Source organism: Oryzias melastigma, linkage group LG24 (genome assembly GCF_002922805.2).
Source record: "Oryzias melastigma strain HK-1 linkage group LG24, ASM292280v2, whole genome shotgun sequence".
Classification (NCBI taxonomy): Eukaryota; Metazoa; Chordata; class Actinopteri; order Beloniformes; family Adrianichthyidae; genus Oryzias; species Oryzias melastigma.
Genome location: NC_050535.1, coordinates 12,249,846 through 12,271,780, shown reverse-complemented (window position 1 = coordinate 12,271,780; position 21,935 = coordinate 12,249,846). Strand labels below are relative to the sequence as shown.

General features: G+C 39.3%; 2 protein-coding genes across 3 annotated transcripts; one reads left to right on the top strand and one right to left on the bottom strand.

Moving 5' to 3' along the window:
* Positions 1 to 714: 714 nt before the first annotated feature.
* LOC112158415 lies at positions 715 to 2,605 on the bottom strand (the record flags this gene model as incomplete). The annotated part of the gene is given in 1 exon segment (XM_024291774.2): positions 715 to 2,605. A coding segment is annotated over 1 exon segment (1,050 nt), but the record flags the coding sequence as incomplete, so codon positions are not given.
* Positions 2,606 to 18,006: 15,401 nt separating this feature from the next.
* Positions 18,007 to 21,733, top strand: LOC112158521 (protein FAM177A1). 2 transcript variants are annotated; one of them, XM_024291955.2, is made up of 5 exons: positions 18,007 to 18,152; positions 18,369 to 18,560; positions 18,643 to 18,709; positions 20,675 to 20,772; positions 20,853 to 21,733. In XM_024291955.2, exons 1-5 carry the CDS (start codon positions 18,093 to 18,095, stop codon positions 21,048 to 21,050), a joined length of 615 nt encoding a protein of 204 aa, XP_024147723.1. In that variant the 5' UTR covers positions 18,007 to 18,092; the 3' UTR covers positions 21,051 to 21,733. The 2 variants fall into 2 exon arrangements, with proteins under 2 accessions (XP_024147723.1, XP_024147722.1); XM_024291954.2 differs by having other exon boundaries at positions 18,369 to 18,566.
* Positions 21,734 to 21,935: the final 202 nt, after the last annotated feature.

Below are 21,935 nucleotides of genomic sequence, written 5' to 3'. Positions count from 1 at the left end.
TTTATTTTTCCTACTATCAAATAAAGTCCTCTTTTTTAAAAGAGACTAACGTTTATCCTACTGTCAAATAATAACTAATTAATATGGTTTTACTTAGACACTAACGTCTTTTTTAACTATGTTATTTAAACCTACATTTTTTTCCAGCCTTTTCTTGATTCTTGATCAAGAAGAACTTCGAGAACAGGAAAACCAAGAGAAGAATTTTTTGAAGCGACTTTCCCTTATCAGATATTTTCTAAAGGTTAACAAAATTATTTCGTCGCTCACTCTTCTGTCCAACTTTAACATTATAAACAAAACATCTGGATCCACCCATCTTTTATAAAGACTTTTGTAAACAAGCTTGGTAAGCTTAGTCAATATGTCCTTTTTGCTCATCTGAATCTCCTCCTTCTTGACTATGTCCCAAAGTTTGTTACTAAGTCTTTGAGTGATGTTCTGGAGCTCAGGTTCACTTAAGTGATGCTTGGATTTTGAATTTGTCAGCATAACCATTTCTTTGATAGACGCTTGAACCACTAATTCAAGCGTGCTGACGTTTACATCTGTTTGAACCATTTTGTTCTGTTTGTATTCTTTTGTTTGAGTCCATACATCCTGTGATTGGACTTTGGTTTGGGTTTCCACAGAGAACTTTGTGAACTTGTGTGAACTTAGTGGTTCCACAGTTTGAGTCCAAGATTGTCTTTTCTCTGTTGAGACAATTTTTTCTGTCTGGACTTCTACATTCCTTGTCTCAACTTCAACTTGGACTTTGGCATTCTTTTTTTCAACTACAGGAATGTCTTTTTGAACCTCTGCATCTGAGGTTCTTACTTGAGCCTGGACCGCTACATCCTGTGTTAAAACTTTGACACTCTTGGTTTGTGTTTTGGCATCACAAGTTTCAACACGCATGCTTTCTGTTTGGACCATTTGGTTCAATGTCTCTGGGTTGGTCTGTGTCATTGCATCTTGGGTTTTGGGTGCTGCAAATTCTGTGCCAACCTTTGTATCTCTCCTTTGACTCTGCGCTTGGTTTTTCCCACTCTCTTCGACATGGCTGAGAATCTCCAAAGACTCTTTAATGATGCTGGGAGTTGTTTCTTTATCAAAACTACCAACATCTTTTTCATCAAGAGCCTTGGTTTTCTTTTGGTGGGTTTTTACTTCTTTCTCCAAGCAATTTTCAAAGGCGCAACCGATATTTTCTGACACAATCCCAATAGTAGCATCCATAGCTTCTGTTTGAACCATTTGGTCCAATGTCTTTAGCTTTGTCTGCGTCATTGCATCTTGGGTTTCGGGTACCAAAGATTCTGTGCCAACCTGTGCGTCTCTGGTTTTAATGAGTGATTGGACAGACCCCTTTCTCTTTTTACTTGGCGGTTGCTTTTTCCCACTCTTTTTGCCATGTCCGAGTTTCTCCAAAGAGAGCTTAATGACGTTGGCAGTTCTGTAAATAGTTGATTCTTTATCAAAACTGCCAACTTCTTTTTCATCAAGATCCTTGATTTTCTTTTGGTGGGTTTCTATTTCCTTCTCCAAGGGATTTTCAAAGGTGCAACCGATGTTTTCGGACACAATCCTGATTGTGGCATCCATAGTTAATTTTATTAACTGTTCCCCAAGGCCTGCAAGTTGTGTTTTTGTTTCTGTGTTGGGAGTTCCTGCAATCATTTGACACAGTTGCTCTGTTGTCAGTTGTTTGAGGTAATGGGTCAGTCTCTCCATTATGAGACCTTGGACCACTACCCCGCTGAACCAATTTCCTTTTTCCATTTTAAGTATTGGTCTCTTTGCTACCTCCACTGTAGAATCCAACCTAGATTGGCCGTTTGTCCTGCAGACACTTTTAAACTTTTGCTTAAAATGACAGCTTTAAAAACATTTTCTGTGGTTCTCATGAGGTTTTGTGACACGGGATGACATCATCTGTGTGTCACCTAAGATCTTGTGACATGGCATTACATCATCACAAGTCATCAACGGGGTAAATGGCATCACCTCATGTCTTCTTGTCTATGACATCATCATGATGACATCATGATGACGAGGTCGTCATGGCAACAAGCACACACAGGGAGACGCAGGTCTGCGTCTGCCTCTTACTGAAAATAAATGACTGGCACTTGGTCCAAACAAAAGCTCATATCTTTTGAACCGTTTTCCTCAGAGGAAAAGTTAAAACACCGTCAGAATCTAGAAATGTTGGACTACATCTAGTGCAATTTTCATGTTTTTGTGCCCAAATATATTGAAGTACTCGCAAGTTACAAACGAGGCACCTCAAAAAATAATCTCCCCCGAAAAAGCATTGAAATGAATGGAGCAAATCTTCAGTTTTTGCTGATATTTGGGGCCACTGTAAGAAAACTACATGGCTCAGGATTTTCAAAGTTGTATCGTCTGAAAGCCAGGAAAAATGCCTACATTTTGATGTTAAAATGTTTTCTGTGAGGGACACAATGGCAGAAATTGAGCAGCTTGAATCCACTTGATGCGTTTTCTTCCTCCCGCTCTAACACACTCTTCTTCACTCTGCTGCCTGCTTCCAACTGACACTAAATCTGTGTTGCTTTTCATTCATAACTGATAACTGACTCAAAGATGACATGTCAACCATAAGGAGTTTTAAAAATAAAAATACAAGTTCAAGAGCCCAAAGTCTGCTGAATAGTTTAAAACTTGAATTGTTTCTGTAGTTGAAAGTCTAGTTGACTTCTATTGTTTTGTAGAGCTCAAAAGTTTTTGCTGAAAAAGGAGCTTTTGAACATTTCTTTTAAAGAAAAATGGATCACTGACACAGCATTCACACAATAACTCAAAAGTTTGATGTAAGTAACTATAAGAGCTTTAAAACTTTAAAACTTTAAGGTTAAAAAAAGGAAGAAACAAGGGCTCAAAGAAGAGCTTTGTCTGCTTTACTTATATAAAATTGCTTTGAAATTCACCCCCCTCCTGAATTTTGGTAAAAAAAGATTAATTTAAGTGGCGATGTAGTGCTTTTATCTAGTTTTTAAATATCTTTAACAGTCGAATTGCCCTTACTTTTGCTACAGGCTTTTTTCTAAATGGTGGTGCAGTCTGTTAGTGCGTATGTTTTAGAATGAAGAATCACTCAGTTCAAAGCTTATTCGGAACAAATGAGTCCTTTTTTTTCTTTTTTTTTTCTTTAAAGCAGCATTTGGCTTCCTTTTTTTAATGTTTTGGGAGTATTTCCTTAAAATCCCTCAACCACAATTTTTTAATATTTTCTTTAAATGTTCCCATTGGGGTTTTAATCAGGACTCTGACGTTTTTAACAAAAATTCCACATCCTAAAATTCTTAAAAAGCTGTTTTTCCTGTTGATCTGAAGCCTTCGCTTAAAAAAAAAAATCCCTCTGTGTGGGCGTGGCTTATGGCGCTGAGCTACGTAACCCCGCCCCTTATCCCCCCAGACATGCCACCGAGGCACACACTTTGATAAGCCCATGAAAAAATAAAAATAAAATAAAACATGATCATTTTGGCTGCATTGCAGCAGCACTAGCTGGAGCTCATACTGATTTCATGCTGATTGTTTGAACTAGAAATCAAATGAAATGCCAGAATGCAGAAGATGTGTAATAGTGCATCATTTTCTATATGCGTGTAGCCAGTCCTGATGTTTTTAGATGCAGACGTAAGGTTACGTTCAGGAGAACGGTTACGGTGTCTGGTTAAACCACCTGCTGTTGCAGCTCGGCACTCCTCCATGGGTTGGATCAAACCCGAACAGCATATTTGTGACAGCTAATGGACTTTACTTTCAGTTTCTTTTTAAACTTGTGTGGCCAACTTAAAATGGGACGCAATTAAAATACAAGCGGGCAATGCAATAACCCCGCATGACGTGGAGCCAACATGAATTTCAGTCACTTTTTCTGCTCGTCACATACAAACCATCCGCCTAAAACAAAACCTACCGGTGAACATGCAGGCCGTCCACTTGCCGGTGTTTTGATCGCATCTTTCTTCAAAAATAACTTCTTACAAAACTCTGATTCTTATTCCGTCCAGTTGAAAAATGACCCTTTTTTTCGCAAATAATCGAATAATTATTGACGTTGCTGAGACAAATAAATCCAATAATTTTATCCTCAGATTCCTTGGGAAAATGTTGAAACATCAGATTTATGGGCGATGCGTTAAGACAGAAAAAGATGACGTATTTTCGATTTGTGCATGCACATTAAATGTAGGTAGGACAAAATCACGGTTGGGAAGGATTTATAGGACACCTCTGTGGCCTGACTGCGCTTCTCCCAAGAAAAAAAGATGGATGTGTATACCATCTAAAGTAACAAACAGCTAAACTAAAAACTTTTTGCTGAGCACTGCAAGGAAAAAGAAATAGGGTGTTTGTGTTAGCCTGGGGGCAGTGTTGGCAGCGCTGACTCTTCCTGAAAGGGGCTGTTCTCACTTGTTTACAGTATAGGCCAAAAGTTTGGACACACCTTCTCATTCAATTTCTTTCATGGTTATTTATATTGCAGATTCTCACTAGCTGCATTTCTATTACCTTTGACCAAGAAGCAGAGTGATGGGGTGCTGTGGCAGGTGGCCTGGCCTCCACACAGTAACCTCATCCAGAACCCCACTGAGATGTTTTGGGAGAAACATTTTTATTTAACTAGGAGTTAATTGTAAGCCTTTGCAAAAGACTGGCTTTTGTATCATAATGTCTACAAGAGCCTACAGTGGAAGAAATAAATATTTGATTCATTGCTGATTTTGTAAAGGAAAGTAACATTCTGTCATCTTAAAACGTTCATTTGATCAGTGAGGAATAGAAAATCAGGATCTCAACTTAAAAAAAATATTGAAAATGATTTGTCTTTCATTGGGGGAAACAAGTATTTGAACCCTTTAGTCAGAAAGACTTATCATCTTGTGGCATACCCTTATTATTTCAGAGGTTTTATAATATTGGAGTTGATGAGCAAGTTTCTGCACATATCAGGAGGATTTTTGGTCCTCTCTTCTTTGCAAAAGACCTCTAAATCATTAAGATCTTTTGGCAAACTCTGAGCTTCAGCTCTCTCCATAGGTTTTCTGCATGGTTGATGTCATGTACCGTCAAATACTGAGTGAGAACCTCCTTCTCTTCTTAAGTCATGAGACTTAAAAAAGGGTTGTGGATCTCTTACAACAGTGAGCCAAAGCCTATCGCCAAGGCAACCAAGGATTGGCTGAAGAAGAAGTATATCCAGGTCATGGAGTGGCCCAGACAGTCTATCCTCCCGTTGACATGGTGGACTAACCCTGTGCCGAAAACATAATATTACCACTTCCATGCTTGACAGTAGAGATGGTGTTCTTGACGTCACGGGCAGCTTTTTTCTTCCTTTAACATGATGGGTTGACATGATGCCAAAGAACTCAATTTTGGTCTCATCTGACCATATCACCTTCTCCCAATTACTCATAAAGTTGGCAAACTTTCAGGCGGAGTTACACGTGTCCTTCTTAAGCAGGGATACTTTTGATTTTTAATTTTTTGGTCACAGAGCCTTAAATTATCATAGAAATATGTGTAACGTGTCCCCCTTGAATTTGTGTTGCTGAGGGCGATGTGAACTTTTTGGTGAAAGTCAAAGTAGTTAGTAACAGACAGGGTAAGAAAAAGCACGGATTGATACAATAAACTCAATTTTTACGGTCAAAATTCTTTTTCATAAAGTTTAATTTCAGCTTTTTTTGTTTTTTATGTGTGTAGCCGTTTTCGTGCTTGTGGGTACACAAAGCATTAAGTTGTGTTCAAGAACAAAACATCATGTTTTGTAACATTGACAAACTGTTGTTTCGCAGCATGGTACGGCATACTGTATGGCATTTCAGTTTGGATTTATGGTAAGCACTAAACCAACTGACATACTCATATTTCAAAATCCAAGAACACATCACCGGGAGGCGTATAGCTCCATCTTTATGCTGCCAAAACAAAAAAAAAAGTGATTTAACACTTCAGAGGAAGAATTTTCTTACCCTCAATGTGAAATTGTGTCATTAGGACAGCATTATGAGTGCAGATATAGAAAGAAATCAAAGAATGCTTCAGAAAACACAATAATGGAGTCAATTTCTATCAATCAAGCTGAAGATGACTCAATGAATCAATAAACGGAGAGTGCTTGGTTTAAAAACGCAGCCTCATCTTCTGAACAATCAAAGCTTATGTCCAATCACTAAGCCTCCTTTTGACTATGATTGCTTGAAGTGCATCATGTCATATCGCAATTGCCTTCCCTGATTAATTGCCCTCCAGATGCACTTTTTTTTTTTTTGCATGAGGCCTTGCTCTCAGCTCAAGGGCAGCCACCTGGCGTCTGCAGTGTGCCGTGAAGAGAGCTGCCTGCTCATCACAGTTTGATCCCGCCAGCACCAGCAAGCCTCTGTTTCATCAGGATGGCTAATTATAGACGGAGAAGGATGTGGAAACGGCATCCTGCCTCCAGAGGAATGCACCGTGCCCACACATTCATTTGTACACATGTGCGGAGAGGCATCCACGGCCTGAGGAGGGCTTTGTATGACTGGCGAGAGCACGCTTCCTCTGAGGTTCACCACCATCATCGATCAATTGCAGCGGGGCAGCAAAATAACTCAGCTTTCTTTGCTGCCGTTGCTGGACAGTGATAGAAACATTTCTGGTAACCTTTGCATTGCTTTTGTCGTCCACCCGTACCTCTGGATCTCTCTGTGACTCACATTCCTGATTTTCTCAGCCTGCTTCCGACCCTGCTTATGATTGTGTTTCCATCTGTCTCCAGGTTCATGTTGCACATCAATATTCAGGTTTGATTTCACATTTGGTCTTTATTTTCTTAGTCGCATGCACCCGTATGGTGGTTGGACATACAGGTGCTGCAGGTTTTTGGGATGTTCTGGCCCCTAGAGCTGGGGTGTCCAAAGTCAGGCCTCCTGCTGGTTTTCCAGAAACTCTACCTTATTTGCTGCTGATTACCTGGATCAGGTGCGTTTGGCCAAAAAGGAGCTTCATTGGGATGTTGATTGGAAAACATGTAGGATACTGGCCCTCAGGGACTGACTTTGGACACCCCTGCCCTAGAGAGTTGTAGAGGGTTAGTCCCCTTTTAGCCCGTGTAGCCACCTCAAAGGAAGTTGTGAAAAAGGTTTGAGAGGGTTAAAAAAGTTGCTTTTCTTCACATCAGAATCAGCTAATTTGCGTAGATCATGTAAATGGTCGAAGGAATGTCAGAATCCAGGTCTCAAGGCCAGGTGTCCAATATGTTTTCCAACCAACCTGCCATTGAAGCTCCTTATTGGTTAAACACATGTGTTCCAGGCAATCAGCAGCAGATAAGACATTATTTCTGGAAAACCAGCAAGAGGCTAGTCCTTGAGGCCTGGAGTTTGACTCCCCTGAGATATGTAATGTCAAATAGTATCTGTAATTAGGTGTTGCCATTTGGGGTTACTGGAGCCTATCCTGGCTACTGTTGGGTGAAGGCAGGGTACACCAGTCCATCACACAGCACAAAATCCCTCCCACACACTCACACACGCACACCTAGGGACACTTGAGAACTGAGGTGTAGAAACTCCCAGCCTCCTGCTGGTTTTCCAGAAATCCTCTCATCTGCCTTTGATTACCTGGATCAGATGTGTTTGGCCAATAAGGAGCTTCAATGGCAGGTTAGCTGGAAAACATGTTGAACACTGGCCCTGGAAGCCTGGATCTTGACACCCCTGCTTTAGAATAACCAATTAACCAATGAAGCATGTTTTTGTACTGTAGGAGGAAGCCAGAGTGCCCAGAGAAAACCCTAGCATGCACAGGGAGAATATGCAAACTCCACAGAATTCAAACCATGACCTTCTCGTTGTGAGGCAAGAGCGCTAACCACTGCGCCACCATGCAGTCCACAAAAAAATCCCTCTAATGATTCCCTCAATGTTTGGACAGGGGGCCCTCTAGACTCCAGGAACCAATGAACCCAAGACACAACTACCACCCCTACACCAGCTCCAGGCCCCTCCCACAAAGCATAGCGTAGAGGACAGACAGAGGGTCACTGGGACCCACCTCTGTTTAGCATGTGTGTGTATTGTGTGATGCATCCTTCAGCACCTGAAACACTTACCACAGGTGAAGCGACAGGTAGGTGTGGGATTGTTGCAATCGATTGGGGCAATTCACCAATTTCTACAACCATGATCAGCATAAGCAGCAGGTATCCAGTGAGGAAACAACGCGTTACTGGGGTTGTAAGGGGCTGTAAGCTGTAAGTGTCAACAAAGGGCTCATGGGATATCAGTGGAGGCTTACTGACGCACCAACAGTCCCACCCACAACTCAGAGGCAAAATGTCTTGGATATGTCTTAGATGGAGGGAGTTTTTTTTTTTTTTTTTTTTGCATAATCAAAATTAAAGTACCAACGGTGATGCTTTTACATGTCAAAATATGATTGGACTAGGACTTTAAGTCCTGAAATGTTCATTTGATGTTGCTTACATTTTGTGGCCATAGATACAATGCAATTTTACTTCCATATGAACCATGTCTAATCATCACCTTTCCATTTATTAGGATAGTAATAGCCATCAACAACTGCTGGCCACTTTTAAACGCCAAGCTGTCCGAATATTTTTTGAATGAATGCCAGGGCTACTATTGGAAGATTTATGGTACTCCCTGACGCTTTCTCTGACATGCTCCCTGGTTATCTATTGTTGTTGTGTAAATTGTGCGGTATAAACACGGTGCCATTCAACTACTGGAGCTCATCTAAAGGCCAGATGATGACTCAGGCACTCCACAAAGGCACTGTTACACAAACTGCAGCGTCACACCATACCCTCGGTTCTTTTGTCTTCACCACTTCGTTCCATTTGGAGAACAGGTCTGTCATTTGATTTCTATTATAAGGATGATCCATGTTTATTGTATTTCTAAATTGATGCCCACTGTGTTCTTTACTTGTGTTTTTATGTCACTAAGCCTCAATGTAGATGAGAAAACATCCGGTCCTCCTTAACAAGAAGCTGTCAGAAAGCAGCACAAGAGTCTCATTTGTTTCATCAATGAGTGTGCAGCTGCTGCTCACTAAAGCCAAACAATGATCCACTTTAGAGCAGATCCACATCTGAATGAACAAGCAAAATATGCAGTTGAATTTAAGAAGTTGCCCAGTCCATCAGCATGTAAACCCTTTTCTATTTAAATGGTAAATACTTGTATAGCACTTTCTACCTTCCTTCAAGGGCCCAATGCCTTTCACAGTCGCAGACCCATTCACCCATTCACACACTGGCGGTGGCTTCGCTGCCGAACACAGGCGCCAACCTCCCACCAGAGGCAATTTGGGGTTAGGTGTCTTGCCCAAGGACACTTCGACACATGGGCAGGCAAGGCGGGAGTCGAACCTGCTCGCTTCCGATCAGGAGTCAACCGCCCTACCACTGCACCCTATTTAAGGTTTAAAAATGGCTTAACAAGCCCGAAAGATGTGTGAGTCAATGTGTGTGCAAAGAAGAATAGAATTGTCACTATTAAGCCCTTTGGGTCTCAATCAAAGCCCAGCTCCTGCTACATTATCTTGGGATCTTGTTCATGAATTAGGTAAGATTGTAGTGTAAGATCAACAGGCGGATTGGCGTGGAGTTAGCTGTTAGGCGGTCACTGTACTGGTCTTTTGTGGTGAAGACAGAGCTGAGTCAAAAAGCAAAGTTCTTGATTTACCGGTCAATCTTTGTTCCAATACTCACCTGTGGTCATGAACTCTGGGTTGAAAGAGCAAGGTCCTGAATTCAAGTGGCTGAAATGAACGTTCTCCATAGAGTTGCTGGGCGCTCGCTTAGAGATAAGGTGAGAAACTTGTTCACCCAGAGAGAGCTCAGAGCAGAGCTGCTGCTCCTCCATATCCAGGGGAGCCAGTTGGTGTAGCATCTGGTTCGGATGCCTCCTGGACATCTCTATGGAGAGGTGTTCCAGACATGTCCCACTGGGTGGAGGCTCTAAGGAAGACCCAGGACACGTCTCTCAAATGACCCAGGAATACCTCCGAGTCCTCTACAGGAGCTGGAGGAAGTGGTCGGGGAGAGGGAAGTCTGGGTATCTTTGCTAAGACTGCTGCCCCCGAAACCTGGTCGTGGATGAAAATGAATGGAGAGTCACATACACCCATACAGGAGTTGAACTATATAAATGTTACATGATTTGTGGTAGTCCAGGTCCATCGAGGGTTGTAGAGAGATGCACCCAGTTGAAGGCACATCCTTAGTTTCTTTATGCTGCATTCACACCAAACACGTGTCATGTGGTGGAGTTAGCCAGTTTCAATGTCAAATCAATGGACACAGACATGAATTGAGGCGATCCGATGTCCCACGGCACGATTTTAGCAACGGAAGCAGCGTGGCCCAAATTGGGTGGTACAGCCAGAGTTCAAATACCCCAATTTTAACAGGTTGTGATATTTTCAATGACTTCCTCAGCGGGTTGAACACTAACCCAATACAAGCGTTTTTGTCCTGAACTTCCATCTTTTGTCCTCAACCCGCTGGGCATACCAGAGCTCGTCCTGATACACTCTGGACAGATTATCATCCTTTGCCATCCAATCCCCCACTTGAGTGTAGTTATTCTTAAAATCATTATTAAAATTTAGAAAATGTTTATAGATTACACCTAAGCATAAAGAATTTGAAACCACTTAGCAAAACTAGACATTTTACAGAAGGGTTATTGGAGACTGCTTGTGTAAGTGGTCCCAAAGTGAACTAATCAGGCTCCATGACTTTAATTGAAAACTGCCTCAACACTAAGTGCAGCTGTCCGGCAACAACAAATCTACAGGTATTTGTAATTTAGTCCTAAACAGAAAAATGCATTCCATCATAATTTGTTCTTCTATACAAACATTTACAAAGCTGCCATGGCTGATGGAGGCTTTGGCCTCTTGGGTCCGTATTCCTATTAGCTTTTGAGCAACAGACTAAAAGAGGAATAAAACTGATGCAAAGTGCAGGTAATGATGGCTACAATCATTTTAACTTCTGCTTTATGGCTCTGAAAAAATAAATAAATTGCATTAGGCACTTAGAAGGTCCACCTTCGGATCATTTTACTGATGCAACTCTCAAATCCTTCAAAAAAAAAGGTTTTATCATTAGTTCAGAAGGTGAGAATTTGAATTTCTTTGAAGCTTGTAACAAGCATTTTCATCCACTCTTATAAACACTTTGCTCTGGCCTTTATTAATAATACATGGCTTCCCCTTTCCTCCACAGCTGGTTATTAATCATGTAAATGGGTTTCTGCTGATGTCGTTTTCCTGGAGTGATCTGTTCAGATTTAGCGCCGTTTGATCAGGTCGGATATCTGATCAGTTTGGATTTTTTGCTTTTTCAGACTGAAGAATTCAGGGCAAGCTCTGTCTGTCATGGACTGTCCATCATATCCATAGCATCAGGGTGCAGAGAAGCAGGGCAAACACATGCTCTAGAAGATTCAGCTCTGCTGCCTCAGTGACCAGAACAGGAGTTTTTTGGAGTTGGGATTTTGGACACCTTACCATATTTTCCGCGCCACAAGGCGTAGTTACAGTAATGTTTGTTGAAGCAGTATTTTTTACACACTGCAAAATAGGCATTTAGGTTAGTAGGTGGTCAATACTCACACCTTTCTAAAAATTAGAGTACGGCTTTAGGGCATCCTGACAGATACTTCATGATAAACTTGCTGTACTTTCCATTTTCTTAATGTCCCTTGAGGTGGGCACACAAGCCTTGAGGGAACAGTGAGACACCCTTGTGCTCTGTTTAAGGGTGTATTCACACTGGACAGATTCGGTTCACTTTCGTAAACCAGAGTTTGCTTCCCACAATAATCTAGAACACCCAACGGACCCTGGTCCAAGACCAGGAACCGATCTCTGATCCATCTTTTGAGGTTGTCTCAGTTAATTTCCATTCTAACTGAGCTCCAGTTTTGTTTCCTCAGTTTGAATTGACCAGAGGTGGGGAATCTTTTTGACTTGTGGGCCAAAAGGGATGTCAAATTTGACAGAAGGTGCCGTAGCAGGACCAGATGCTTGGGGTGTTTTGGTAATCCACCTCATAAGAGAAAGAAATAACATCAAAGCTGGATGAAAAACATGTTTTAATTTTGAACTAAGATTAACATTTTGGGTGTTTTTTTTTTTTAAACTGTGACTTTAGTTCTCATTTTAGTACCAATTGTAACAATGGTTTAATGTTTTTCATAGAAAATCATAAACTCAGAGAAATTCTGCGTTCATTTGGAGTTGGAATGATAGGAAAAAGGACTGTCCAATTCGGTATACACAAATAAACGTAAACTTCCAACATAAGAGAAATGCAGGACAACTTTCTGCCTCTAAACAAAGAAAAAAAAAACAAAAAACAAAACAAAAAACAAAACAAAAAAAAAACAATGTATTAATAGTGTGCAATCTACAGGGAAACACCCCAATTATGAGGGGGGAAAAAAACGTAAATAAGGATTATTTTTGTGATTTGTTCTATTTTGGTGGGCCAGATTAAATAGTTTAACGAGCCATATATGGCCCCTGGGCCGTAGTTTGGCCACCCCTGGAATAGACTCTGTGCTTGGGATAGAACAACTGAACCAAAAGGGCCACCGTAGAAGAGCATTACAAGATGTAGACACAGCAACTTATTAAAAAGTGTGGTTGGATCATTAAAAGAGCTTTAAACGTGATCCACATTGCTTCTCACACTGTTTTCCCACAAGTTTGCCCCACCCTCATAATTCCTGGCCAATGACTGAAGAGGTTTTCAGTCACGTGGATTTGTTTACAAGCTTTGGTTTGGAGCAGAAAGGTTGAAGACACTCTTAAGCTTAAGGTTAAGGACCAAGAGACTGTTTAGTCCGAATACACCGTAAGATGCAGGTATTCCTGGGCCTGGACAACCCAAAAACCTGCAGCAACCATAGGTGTTAACCCCCTACAGGTGCATTTGACTACGAAAAGGGCATTTTAAAGGATCACGTTTAGATTTTCAGGCATTTTCAATTACTAAATTAGCCAATTTTATTTCCAATTGATAAATGTGTCGGGAATATTTTAATTATCAATGTTAAAAGACGGAAAAAAGCCTTTCATTTTTTGTGCTATATACCTAACTAGGTAACTGGGTAAGGAAACCAATTTAGTGAGCAACTTTAATCAAGACTATAGCTAAGGTTTACATAGCAAAACAATTAGCCGGATCAATTTAATAAAACATCCTGATGTATGCTGGTACATTTAAATAATCAATGGGATAGTCTTGCATGCTGTTTACACATAAAAGTGTCGATGCAATTGGATTTGATGAGTAATTACTTTGTTTCAGTGATGGAGGCAGCTGAAGGCCTACAGAGAGCAAATGGGTTTTACACTCAGCTTCCCAATTTTTGTTTGAAAAATAATTCCACTCTCTGAAGCGTTTTGCATTTATCAATAATGTTTGCCGGAGAACACGGTGGATATCTCAATAACTCATTTCCCGCAGGAGCTGCACACGAAATCCATTTTTTTTCCCCTTCTTCCCTCGGAGAGTTACGCGGAGTCGAGGTGTTTCGACCTGGGAAAATGTCAACCGCGTAAAGATGATGGAGACGAGCGCGGGCGGACACAAATGAGTTCTTTCCAGCCGGTGTCACGAGGACACGGCTTGGTTCAGCTGCGGTAAATTTCATCATACATTTGCCCTTTTTAGCCTGTTGATTCAGGTGTAATGAGCTACATCAATGTGGCTGTGCAAACACAGAGCCCTTCAGCTCGCTCTGGTTTGAAATGAATGAATGTGGAACCAGCTTTCCAGAGGAAACACAGGATCAAAATCAGATTGTGTTCTTCTTTCAAACAAGGTGTAAAAATTGGAAAAAAAACTTAGATTATAGAATCGGGGGAAACACCTAGGTAAGCTGTTGCCTAGTTTTTTAAACAAAACTTTATGTATTTTTATGCCGTGTACTACACAAAACGTGGTCTATCTGAATAATATATTTGTTCCCTTTTGGTGGGCCAGATTAAATAGTTTAACAAGCGTATATGGCCCCTGGGCCGTAGTTTGGCCACCCTTGGAATAGACTCTGTGCTTGGGATAGAAAAACTGAACCAAAACGGCCACCGTAGCCGAGCATTACGAGATGTAGATACAGCAACTCATTAAAAAGTGTGGTTGGATGATTAAGAGCGCTTTAAACGTGATCCACATTGCTTCTCACACTGTTTTCCCACAAGTCTATGTCATAAACATACAAATAAAATATAAAGTAACGACTAATCGACTATTAAATTAGTTGTCGACTATTTTAATAGTCGATTAGTCGCCGATTCGTCGACTAATCGTGGCAGCCCTATTAGACACCGGTGTTTAAAGCGTTAAAAGGTTAATGAATTTTGACAAATCAGAATCATCTTTCACAAATCAACAACTTTGTTTTATTGGCTCCTCATTCACTTTGAAATATTTGCAGACACTTTAAAACTGTCATTTGAAACTATAGTTCATGTTGGACCAATTTGGTGTAAAAACAATTCACTGAACTTTGCCCTCAGTGAAGGGGGAAAGTTAAGGAGTAACCGAAATTCCCCTAAAGTTAAGGGGAAACCAAACTCTTAAAAAAAAAAAAAAATTTTTTAAATCAGATGCCAACTTCAGCCTCATTTAGACCTGTCGGTGAAAATATTATCTCGGCCCGTGACCTAAAAAAGAGTTGGAGGTCCACTGATCTGTGTCATCTCTGGAACTTAACATTTTAGTGATCCCTCCAGCAAGGGGGCCTTTCATTTCTGCTGTCTTTCATGGCCTCTCAAGGCTCCCCTCGTGTCGGTTCCCATGTTTTACAGAGCTGTTAACAGCACTCTGCAGTCTCAGCGAAGACGAGCTACACAGACCCATAACTATCTGGAAGCAATGGGCCAGTGAGAGGGATGATTCACGCCGACAGCAGAGCTCATATCACCCGGGGTGTGAAAGGAACATCACCGGGATGCCATAATATGGATGCAGTCAGTAAAAGAGCAGAAGTAGCTTAGTATGAAGCATAAAAACACATCAAACATACATCGCACACAATTCCACTGCACCCCCTTTTTATTTTTTTCCTGCAGCGCTTGAGTCCTGAACACACCAAGCTTGAGGTTTTGAGAGACTATATTGCTCCAATGTTTTAAAGGTTTATATTTTCTTTTTGCAAATACAGCCTTGAGAAGAAAATGCATTTTTTTAAGGGACTATAATTAGGAATTTCCCTGGCTTGGAATTTTGGTCAGCTCTGTTTGCTTTGGGAGCAAAGAGCAAGTGCCGGTTTATCCTAATGCAGATGCAGTTGTTGTTTTTTTGCTTTTTTTGCTTTTTTGCTAACAGAAAAAGGTGTTTGTAATATTATCTTCCATGGGCAGCATTGCTGCAAAAAGCCCTCAGCTCCCACCAGACAACATCTATAGGTCATTAAATGTGTATTAAGACTGGAAAAGTCAGCTGGTTCGGACCAAGTCCACTTAATTTAGTCCAGATCAAGTCCTAAACCTGTAACAGAGTGCTGTTTACCAGACATTTCTGTTTAAAAAAAAAAGCAAACAAAACCATGTGACTAAAAATCCCTTGAGTGATTGGCCAGGAATTATGAGGGCGGGGCAAAGCAAGGACAGAGAGAATAAAGGAAGTCTTACGCTTTGCCATCTTTATATTTCTCTGACCAATTTTGGTATCAATGTCAGCTAAAACGCGTTTTACTGATACTTTGGTGTGGCTGAGGCTTGCGGCAAGCCTAGTACTGTGGAGGTGACGGCTAAGAAGGTACGCTTAATTGTTTAGGACATAAAGATTGTTGAGAAAACAGTGTGTGAAGTTTTATTTCTAAACAAATGTGTATACATTTGTAAACTTAAAATTGAATTCGAAGAATCGGAAAAAACCGGAATTGAATCAATTCAGGCTCTTGTGAATCGAATCGAATTGTTTCTGGAAATTATAACCGATACCCAGGCCGAGTCATAATCATTCGGCTGATTAGCTCCAATATTGATTGACATTTTTGTTGCACCGTTTATGTTAGGTTGAATATGTGAGGGAGGTAAGCTAGCGGGAGAGTATGTAAACAGAGAGCTCTCATCAACATGAAGAAGAAGGGTGGGACTAGATTACTCCATGCCTACGACCCCGCCCACAACTCAGAGGTAAATTTCTAACGAGCTACTGCTGCTCTGCAGAAACGGTGTCACTTTTATGATTAAAAATTACATAATCATAAATAAAAAAACACCAAACCTTCAATCTCCCTATCAGAGGTCGGCCACTCTACCTCTGCACCACAGCTGCAAATTACTGAATTGAGGTGATTCTCCTAATTTGCTGTGTTTGTAGTCATTTTTGTCTAAATGCATCAAAGAAATGATGTACAGCACTATATATGTGATGCCAGTAACCTTTAACCAACGACAACAAAGGCGCATCCCCGCTGCTGCGGCTTCAACCTCTGAAAAAATCCATAATTTTCGACAGCTGGTGATTTATAATGCTTTGTTGGGTGCCCGGCTGACCTGATCAGTCAAGTGGCTGATTGCAAATAGTCTGCTGAAATGCTATTGTCAGTCGTTAATGTGAAACAACGCTAAGCCAAAAAAAAAAAAAAAAAAAGACCCTCCGATGTGGCCTGATATAAACAAACCGAAGGAGGCAGGTAAAGCTGTAAATCCTGCAGGAGAACAATTTCTAAATCTTAAGAGAGAGCAGAAGCTCAGGAGCATCCTGGGATTTTATTCTGGATTTAAGAAAGTGTATTTTGGCTGAGGACTATTAAAACAATTTTTAAAGAAGCTGATTTCCTTCTGCACCTAAAGCAAACATTTGTGAGTAGGCGCAGAAATGAGGCAGGGAATGCTTTTTTTTTTTTAATGCGAGAGCCTCCAGCTTAAAAATGACATCACTGGCTTGAGATTTAGTCGTGTGGTTTGTGGCCTCCAGTAAATCCTTCCTGTTGAAGTTGCTTTGCAGCTCTCCAGGGTGCCAGTGTCTAAACAGAGTGAGTGATTATTCGATGTGCGGATATATTCAGGTTCCTGTCTGTGATTTGTATAAATAGCTATCCAGACCCAAATAATTCACTACCCACTCAAAGGCACAGCTGCTGCACAAATGCCTGCAAGAGTCTGATGAAGGTCTACTGACATCTTGTGGCCAACGATTGAAGTTTGCAAGCTCAACATCGATTTTTGGATTTTTTTTCTAAGCAAATTGGAATCTTTCAAAGCTTCATTTAACAAAAAGTTTGGTTCAAGCTTGAAAAATTGCTTAATAAAAAGTTGATTTTGGACTAAATCAGCTAGGAATTTGTTGCTTAATGCACATTTTTTCTAAATATTATGCAAAAAACATCAATTTTAATAAAGACATTTCTTGTCTGAGTTGCACAAGTATTTTTTAAATACTTCAAATGTATGTTATGTATCTATTCCTTTGATCGATTTTATATTCATTTATTTTGCTTATATATATATTTAAAGCTTTTGGTGTTTTATTGGATTGTTTTGTTATTTGACTTGTCTTTTCTTTGATTTTGATTTTATTTAAAATAATTTTGTATATGCCTATGTATTAAAATATATTTATAAACAAATATTTGTTGTATATTTTTTGTTTTGTTTTAGTATATTATTTTTCTTTTCAGCCTGTTTTTTTATTTCTCTTCTTCTTTTATTTATAATTTTCTGTGCAACCTTTTTTTAGTTGAAGTTTTTTTCTGTTCTAGTAAATACTTTTTTTCTTATTACTATTGTATTCATTTTTATTCTTTTCTCTCCTTTTTTATAATTTGCTGTGTAAACTTTTTGTTACTTAAGATTTTTGTTTAAGTGTATTTTTTTTTGTTTGTTTGCTTGTTTTTACATTTAATTTTTAAATATGATTGCTATATTTTATTTATTTTGCTAGAAAACAATTTCAAAATTTTGAGTAAACCTTTTTTTTTTAAGAAGAGAGAGAAAAAACAATTCTGGAAGTGGAACTTCCGCATCTGACCGTTGCAGGAAGAAGTGGACCCTTTCTGCGCAGCATCATCATCTCCACAAAGAAGAAGGCAAACATGGCTGACATCTCCCTGTACCTCTCGAGCATCCATGGAGGGGGCGCGGGAGCGGTGCAGGTCGGTGAACAACGCCCTCTGTTTCTACCCCCAGGCTGTGTGTTGTATGTGGTCTGCTCGTGTTCTCCGCCGTACCGAGCCGTGCCGGGCCGTACCGGGCAGCGAGACATTAACACCGCATATGGGACACATTTAAAGCGCTGAAGCCTCGGAGCTGTTTGAAAAAAACTGAGACAAAAGCCTGTGAAGTTCTCTAATTGATCCCTCATGTCGCAGAATCAGGGGAAGGACTTCGAGAGCGTGGAGCTCGGGGAAATGGACGACAGCGCGGGGCCGCCGCAGAGGGAGAAGGCTCCCCGGCGCGTCATCCACTTCTCCAGCGGGGAGACCATGGAGGAATACAGCACCGACGAGGAGGAGGAGGGCGAGCCGGAGAAGAGAGACCTGCTGTCCTCCACGGTCGATGCGGTGAGGGTGAGGAGCGGCAGAGCGGGCCTCCGGGGGCTCCGGAGGATTTATCACGTCTTTATTTATTGTTTTATGTTTACAGTCGAAGATGACCTGGGGGCCATATTTCTGGTTCCACATGTGGAGAGCAGCCACCTCAACCATCTCAGGTTTGATTGTTTGTCTGTCGGAAGACAACAAAAACACACTATGATGTGTGACAAGCGTCATTACACACTTAAAACACAATACTCACTAAATTCCATGAGCATAGTAATCTAAAATAATATATATTTTTCTATTTTCTAAGATGGAATATTAGGACCACCATAAAAGAAAATAAATGAGAATAAAGTTGCAAAATTATTAAAAAAAAAAAAGGTTTACATTTTACAAGAAAAAGTGTTGTAAAAGTCAACAAAAAGTTTACACTTTACAAAGATGAAGTCATAAAATGATGTGTAAAAAGTCATCATTTTACAAGCAAAATTGTACAATTATTAGCGAAATGTCAACATTTCACAAAAATAGTCATTCAGTTGTGAGAAAAAGGAAACATTTTGCAATATAAGTTGTAAAGTTATGAGAAATAAGTTAGAAGTTCTTGAGGAGTCATAAAATAATAAAAAAACTTAAATTGTTGGACAATAACATTGCACAATTATTAGAAAAAGGTTATCATTTTACAAGAAAAGTTATAAAGTTATGAGAAGAAAGTCTAAATTTTACAAGAAAAGTTGTAAAGTAATAAGGAAAAGAGTCTAAATTTTTTGCGAATAGCCATAAACTACTCACAAAAGTCAAAATTGTAGAAAAAAAAGTAAGGCAATTATTTACCAAAATTGTCAACATTTAACAAGAATAAAGTCGTAAATTGTAAAAAAAAAAAAAAATCGTACAAAAAAAAAACAGCAAAATTATGATAAAAAAGTCTAATAGCCATAAACTACTGAGAAAGAAGTCAACATTTTGAGAAAATAAAGTTAGGTCAAATATTTACAAAAAATGTCAAAATTTAAAAAGAATAAATATGTAAATTATGACAAAAAAATCAACATTTTATGAAAAAAGTCATACATTTTGGATAAAAAAATTAAATTATGCATTTTTGTAAATTATGAGAAAGAAGTAAAAAGTTCACAAGAATAGCTGTAAAATTATATATAAAAGTAAACATATTACAAGAATAACGATGTATAATTATTAGAGAAAAGTCAACATTTTACGAGAATAAAATAGTTAAATTATGATTAAAAATGAGAATAGTTGGAGTTTATTTGTCTGCAACAGAAATTAAAAGGGTAATCTTTGAATTGTTTTTAAAGGCTAAATGTAACAGATTTTTTGAAAAAACATGTATTTTGTCTTATAAAATCCCAACTTTTCATTGTATGTATTTATTGCTTTATTCTTGTAAATTGTTGAATGTTTTTTCACAACTGTAGGAATTTTTTTTCAAAATTTTGCAACTTTACTGTCATAAAATTTTCAATTGATTTTAATAAATTATTCTCATGTTTGTGTTTTTAATGGTAGGCCTAAGACTTCTTCATAGTTTTGTCCTGATAAAGTTTTCCAAGTTCTATTGATATACAAACATGATGATATCAAAACAATTTAGACAAAAACATTTTTTTGGCTTAATTTGAGCCATGTAAATGCATTTTCTTTTCAAATTCCTTTCTTTCTAATCAAAAACTTTTTTATGGTTTATTCTTTTGTTGGGACATGTTTTGAAAATGCCTTCATGAATTTGTGCTGTTTGGCCACATATCAATTAAAATATATATTTTAAATTATCTTTAATTGAAAATAATGAATGTTTGAATATATAACACTGATTTAGAATTATTTTTAAGTTTTATCTAATTTAAACTAAAAAGAAGATTGAAACATTTTCATGGAAATTCGTTTTTACTTTACATCAGTCATATTATTTGCTACTTCAGCGATAAAGCCCAGACATGTTTTTTGTCTTTTATTCTTTTTGTGATATTTCTTGCAACTTAAAAAAAATTGCCACAATTTACCAACAATTATGTTAATACTTATGTTTATTTCAGATGATTTTAACTGTGTAAAACTATTCAAATTTAATGTAAATTTCCACCAAAAAATCTTTTTTTTCTATCTAGCATGTGACTATCTCGGGGAGAGGATGGCTTCCCTCTTTGGAATAACATCAGCCAAATACCAATATGCCATTGATGAGTACTACAGAATAAAGAAAGAGGTGTGAGGCATAAAAAAGTATTTTTTTTTTATCTTGCATCTGTCAGTTTTAGCTAATCTAGATCCCAATTTATGTGTTAGAGGGAAGATGAAAAGGAGGAAAACCGGCTGTCGGAAGAAGCGGAACGCTCCGTGGAGCAGGAAGAAGTGACAAACACGCCAGAGGAAGAGAAAGATGAAGAAGTGGGGGCTCGTCCGGGATTTTCCTATCAAATCGAAAACGAGAATCGCTCTGCACCGAAAACCATCACAGTTCCCGTTATTGTCACGGCAACATAACGGCCCCTGAAGAGCCTCGCGTTACTAAAAATGTTTAAAAAAACAAACAAACAAAAAAAAAACACTACTGTCTTGTTTCACCAAGCTTTTGGGTTTGTGCGTAACAGCTTCAGATGGGCAGCGCAGCTGTATTCCTGCGAGGAACGATACATGTTGAGCAGTGAGGCGACTGGATGTTGCACACTACGTTTCTGGAACAGCAAGACAGAAATGTTGCTCCCACGTGCCTCTGAGCAACCACACTGTGCCTAGATTATAAAAAAAAATCATAAAAATCAACAGGGCAGTTCCAGATTTAAAAGCCACATCTACCAGATCCAAAGTCTCCATCCTCTGCAGATGTCTTGATGCATTTGTAACACCAGGCTGCACCAAAGAGCTGAACGTTTTTGATGTGCGTTTCTGTTTTAGAACTCATTTCAATGTGGAAGCACTGAACTGGTTTGTAGGTTTACCTGTTTACACCAGACTAACACAGTTTGTCATTAAAGAGGAGAGAAATGTAAGTCTGTTGCTTAATATGTCTAGGAATTATGCATAAGACTAAAAAGTCTGTACAAAGGTGCAAAAACATAACCTTTTTACCAGTTTTTGTACATTGTTTTTAATATTTGTGTATTTATCTTAATTTATTGAGGTATTTTCTATTGATTTAGTAACAAAATAAAGTGTTATGTAACTTATCTCGACTTTTTCCTCTATTTTTTTGAATTCTGCTTAAGCAATGGTGAGGTTGAAGAGCAGAGTTGGCTGCTGTGGAGTGAGTGACGCGTGCACTCCCTGTTGTTAACAGAAGAGCCTGTGTCAGGGCGAAGGGGATGGCTGTGATGTCATGGACGCCTTCCCCTCACCGCACAACGCTTCCTTTCTCATGCCAGTTAGTTT